Source organism: Eufriesea mexicana, unplaced genomic scaffold (assembly GCF_001483705.2).
Source record: "Eufriesea mexicana isolate 0111107269 unplaced genomic scaffold, ASM148370v2 scaffold18118, whole genome shotgun sequence".
NCBI lineage: Eukaryota > Metazoa > Arthropoda > Insecta > Hymenoptera > Apidae > Eufriesea > Eufriesea mexicana.
The window spans coordinates 87,427-93,426 of NW_016925437.1; the positions used below are offsets into that span (position 1 = coordinate 87,427).

The window sequence follows — 6,000 nt, forward strand, 5'->3', positions numbered from 1 at the left end:
TACGACAAAGAGACTTCTACAGATGTTTGTTCTTCCTGTGAATCTTTTCAAGGCAAAGGTGTATTTTGTTACATCTTTGGGCGTGTACGAGGGTTCTCAAAGATCGTTTTCCAATCGATCACTTTGTCCTTGATCGATATGCTTGAAACTCAGACTTGATGTAGATACTTTAAACCAGATTAAAAATATCAAGAAACTAACAATGGAAAATCATAAAAAATATATTCATCGATCGAAAAAGTAGCTTTCTATCATCTTTTTTGTAATATATACTGTTAATCGTACACGCCTTGTGATTTGCAAAAGCTTTCATCCAACACGAAAGAAACGTTCTTTGCGAGGAAAATATGTTTTTTCATGCGACAGATTTTGCGTCAGTGACGTCACCAACATTGTTATCATCATCATTATTCTCTATTCTTCGTACGTTCTACGAACGATTTTAAGAGATCGCCTTTGGATTGTCAAAGGCAGTCGACGATCATCGACCACAGAAAAATCAATTTTTACTGAACAGTTGCAAGAGCTGCCTTTCATCGATTTCGAACGTCTTCTCCTTGCGTTCTCTTGTATCTAACGTTTGTGAGACTAACGTAAGTCAAAGAAGCTCAAGCCTACGGAGAGGATGTCGACACCGATGACCACCACGGTCACTGTAGCCTTGGGGACCAGTATTGCGCTGCCATATCTGGTGCTGGTTGACCTGGTACCGCAATTGGTACGCTGACACCTGGTGATATCAGACCTGAAAAGTGATTAGATATTTATTTAATCCATAAATTTTCTTTTGATAGGAATTATCTTATTACTTCTATCTTATATTTAAAATAACTTAAGTTATTGCGAAGTTGTTAGGATACCATTTTTCAAATTCTTTTAAGTTTGCAATTTGAAATAACGATATTATTTTTGCGAGATTATGTAATGAATAAGATAGTGGAGTGCTTTGAAGTAAGAATTATTAAAGTACATGTGTAGTAGTACAAGTTAACTTGAGAAATAAAAGTACAGGTATTAGTGTTATAAATAATATATCTATGGATTCTACTGCTTCCCAAAGTGTAATTAAGTATTCGATATTTGAGGGAAATTTATATAAATTTTAATTACGCTATTTACTTGCAGGTAATTTTTGTGACTATTTATTAGAGTTAATATTTTGCATGATATGCAGCGTGCTTTGGTAATTTTTGTAATAGCGTGCAGAAAGTAGTGTATTACAATGCATATAATGTATAATGAATAGAATTTTTGGAGATGCGACAGACATGTGAAATGAGATTTAATAATCTGAAATAAGTAACACTAAGTGGATGGATGATTTAAAACATAAGGACATAATTTCGGAATTTCAAACATAGATAGTGGTCTTCCAATATTAACTAGTCTTTAGTCTTTAAAGTATAAAAGTAGAAAATGTTATCGGGTTTGATATACAGGGTGGATCATCACTGTCTTTTAGGTTTACGTCTTTATTATTACGCGTAACGAAAAATGTTTAACGAAAAATGGATTTCCATGTCAAACATTTTTCGCTGCGCTTAATAATAAAAAAAGTAAACCTAAAAGGCCAAATGTAGTGGCCCACCCTGTACATTATAAAATAGGTAAAGCAAATTATCTATGTCTTTTTATACTTGACAAAATGTTATTATTTCTATTGTCAATATTTTTCAATATTTAGAAATAATACATTATCGTGTTAAGATTAAAAAGAATATTATAATTCTGCTGTTGCCTCTTTTTAATATCTTTTATGACGGAATGTCCCTATTTAATATCAATTACGTAAATTTATATCTTAAGTCGACTATAAAGAGAAGAATTATTTTTAGTTATTATTAAAAAATAAAGTAAAGGTTCTTCCTTTAAAAAGATATATTATTGATAATAAGGTCAAGAAAAATAATTATCATTAGATAAAAATATTCGTATCTATATTAATTATTCAACATTATATTAATGGTTAACAAGTGATCACTTTCTCATTATTAACTTACGACCTTTTACGACCTAAAATGACCTTTTACTAGATCTCTATAAACTTATATCTCACATTCTATACTGAGCATAGAAGCATATAGGATACTATCTAAAAAAAAAAAATACGGTCACCTTGGATCTTTATGATAAAACTACTTCTATCACGCTATCATTAACTATAATATATTTTCATTTTACAATATAAAATAGGTCAATATTTGACTTGGTTTGGGTCAAGTTAGAAAAGTATTATTCCTACATTTCAAATCAAAATAATAGTATATTCTCTAATTGAAATAATTACAATTTAATTATTATATTATTCCGTGTAGAATCATTTATGCTAATGTATAACCAAAAATAGGAATGTGGCTATTAATTTAACTCCAGAATTTCAGTTTAATCTTCTCAATTCAGTTTCTAATATTTAAAAGTAGCTTAACCAATTATGATAATCCATAGAAATGAAGAAACATCGCAATATTCAATCTTACAAACTCTTATCACAAGAAACAATTGACTTACATATAATTGGAAATAAACCGTGTTAAACAAAACCAGATAACCACTGTACAACTTGCAAATCCCGTAAAATTCTACAAAATCCATAAGAACGAAAATCAATATTAAACAAAAGTTACCGACACATCAAGAGTCTTTACTCTAAAAAATCTCATCTAAAATCATCTAAATGCACCTAAATTCGATTCGGTTAAACCTCAGCAAAGACAGAACGGAAACGGTACTCTGTAATGGCAAAAAAACCTTGGGTAACACAGAAGCGAGTATAATCCATTACCGGAAGGTTGGATAGCGTGTTATCCGTGGTAGTCCGTCGGCTAAAGTGCAAGCAGCGAGTGCAGTGAGTGCGGTAGACACTCACCGGTCGAGCTGGTGTTCTGATTGTACTGGTTCAGGCCCGCGGTGTGGTACGGTTGAGTGGGGCTGCAGGTGGGCCGGGCCCCGTATCCAAGATGAAGAGGCTCGTAACTTGGTGGCCGAGCCACGCCGCACGAGTAGCCGTTGTCCCGTTGCTGAAGACAGGCGCCGGGGCTCGGGCCCACCGTCATGCCTACGGTCATGCCCATAGGGCCCATCCCACCGCCCGTCGATAACGATGACATACTGCTGGTCGTGTGCTGGTTCTGTTGACTGCCACCGGACATTGTGAAACTCGGCATGGACGTCATGGGACTGGACACGAATGGGTACGTTAATTATGGTAGTCAATTTCTTAATTATAATTTTTATTTCTTACACGATTTTTGTCTAGTTTCAGATTCGATCTCAGTGAAAGCAGATATCAAGGAGAAAATGAAAATTAATATCGAAAAGAATTTTGGATAAAATTTTACAATAGGAAAATATATATTAAATATTTTGCAAATTATATAATGGGATATTTCACACGCCATACACGGATGATAATAATTGCCAAGAGCGTAAGACTAAGAATTTTGGGAGTATTTTGATTTCAGACGTATCTTATTTCTATATCATCTCACTAATCACTTTTTCATCTCTGTTTAGTATCTATGGAACAATTGTACCCCTCATCAAAAGCAATTGCTGACAACTTTACAAACTATCCAGCTGATCTTGCTGCTTCTCACCTGTATGAATCAGGCATGCTGGGTATTCCGGGATAAACGGCGGTGGGTGCGAAACCATGATGTATCCTGGGCGGAGAGGGCGGTGCTTGTGGTGGTGGTTGACCAGCCAAAATACCCGAGGCCGGTGGCGGTGTCGGATGGCCAGCGCCGACCAGACTCACCCCGCCGGCATGTTGTTGTTGCTGCTGCTGCTGCTGCGACTGTTGTTGCTGTTGCTGTTGCTGCTGTGGCTGCTGGTGCTGCGGGTTGTCCCTCCGTTGCGTGCGCAATTTCTCTTCGCGCCGCCACTTCGCCCGCCGATTCGAAAACCACACCTGAGTTAGTGAACGAGAAGACAGACGAAGATACAGGTCAATCGCTAGGCTACAGGTTCCGCCTAATTTTCGGTTCTTCGGACGAGACGGGATTTCGTGTTTTTCTTTTTGTTGCTCAGAACACCGTGAACATGGGAAACACCGCGATACTTCGAAAATCGTCGACGCGAGCTAGATAACAGGAACTTGTCGATTCGTGAGTATATTTTTGTCGGTTTTATATGGTTTAGCAGATATGAATTTTATTGTAGATAGAAAGTTCCCTCTCGTATTCGATATGTTACTTAAAAGGCAAAAAAGGAAAGAAAATGTATAAATGTGACCGTAATAGTAAACAGACATTCAGAGTAGAAAAGTTCGGAAATAAAGAGCTGCTTAATGGCCGGGTCTTAATTATTTTTAATCGATATTCATCTAGTATCGCACGCGATTCGCCCTTGAGTTTTTAGAAATAAAATAAAAAATTGGATATGCAAGAAATATCGCAGTAAGTACTATTTAAAAGCTTAAAATAATAAATATATTCACGTATAAAACATAGTCACCTGTATTCGTGCTTCCGGGAGACCAATCTTTCCGGCTAATCTCTCCCTGGCGAAAACGTCTGGATAATGCGTCCTCTCGAATTCCTTCTCGAGAGCATCGATTTGCTCGTTGCTGAAGCTTGTGCGATTCCTTTGAAGCTTCCTTTTTAAACGGAGACGCGCTTGGTCATCATCCGTGCCCCCAGACACACTTCCGGCGTTGCTGTTGTCACCACCGCTATTCGTCTCGTCCGAATGGGCGCCCCCCTCGAGTTCTGCCACTGTACAATCAACGGTGAATTTATATTAACGACGTATGTAACACTAGTATTAATTATAATTAATATAAACGTAAAAGAAATACAGTTGTTCGTTGTCAAAAGTTAACTCCTTTGGTGAAAGGGTACGCACTTGATTATAAGGGTGTGGTACGAGTCATTTTTATTTTTATTTAAATGTATTATATCATAGCCAATTACAGTTTTAAGCACTTAATTAACCAAATAGTCGATTTGAATAAATAAACAAGTACTTATTTCGATTTGTATAACAAAAATGTTTTTAGTTTTGAAAATACCACAACAAAGGAGTTAACTGTGAGTTTTACAAGTTGATCTATGATTAGAGTAGATTTAAACTCAATTAATGTTTCATAATTAAAAGCAATTGTATGTATTCATCACAACATTTACTGTACAAGAAGAATGACTATAACCATTTTTGGAAATATAAAGATTAGAAATAGGTTATAAATAAAGTTTAGAGATTGACGCATAATCGTTTAATAATGCAATTAAAAGAAAAATATACGAATATTTTATATACCGAATAATAGCAGCGATTTCTTATAATAAAATAATTATCGGTGCTGCAAGTTTTTGAGAGCTTAATACGAACTTCAACATTCGTCGCTCTTTTTACCCTTAAAATATTCCCAACCCTATCTTATTCTGCCAAAAAAATAATCGCGAATCACGAGAAATCCTCCGTGGATTGGCTTCCAAAGCCGAATCGATCGATCGAAGCGTCGCGAGTTTTTACTGACCCTGCCCCCTTCTTCGATCTCCTTTTCCTTCTTTTTCAAGGGTCGTCGACAGAGCCCTTCGTCAGTTTTCTTACATAAATATCTACGTGCGTGCACAGTCTCGCGGACTAGATATATAGGTGTATACGTGTATATACGTATAGTCATGGGACGAGGGGGTGGATTCGGTGGCGAGGCGGTAGGCAGGCGTTGCTGGGTGAACCTTATCGTCGGTTTCTGGGTGAGCGCGTCGAGGCGTCACTGGGTTTTGGCTCGACGACGAGAACTGCCTGCCGTGCGGAGGGTGGGGGCGTTAGGGGGTTGGAAAAGCTGGTGGAATGGCCGGGGTAGGAAAGAGCCGAAGGGGGATGCACGATAAGACGTCGAGCGTCCCGACGCCAGCATCCCTGTTCTCCCTGCTGCGATACGCCTCTGTCATTCGTGCAAAGTGCCACCCTTCTGCTCTCCTCTTCCTCTCCTTCCGTTCCTTCCTGTCTCTTTCTCGCTCTGCTAGTTCTACATTTCTTCTTTTTTCATCCTGC

The 6,000-nt window shown here is 37.5% G+C and overlaps 1 protein-coding gene across 1 annotated transcript; it reads right to left on the minus strand.

The window, feature by feature from the left end:
- Window positions 1-650: 650 nt before the first annotated feature.
- On the minus strand, window positions 651-4,715 carry LOC108554240 (paired box protein Pax-6; the record flags this gene model as incomplete). Its single annotated transcript, XM_017909444.1, has 4 exons — window positions 651-745; window positions 2,867-3,177; window positions 3,597-3,910; window positions 4,456-4,715. Coding segments are annotated over 4 exons (980 nt in total), but the record flags the coding sequence as incomplete, so codon positions are not given.
- Between the last annotated feature and the right edge of the window lie 1,285 nt (window positions 4,716-6,000).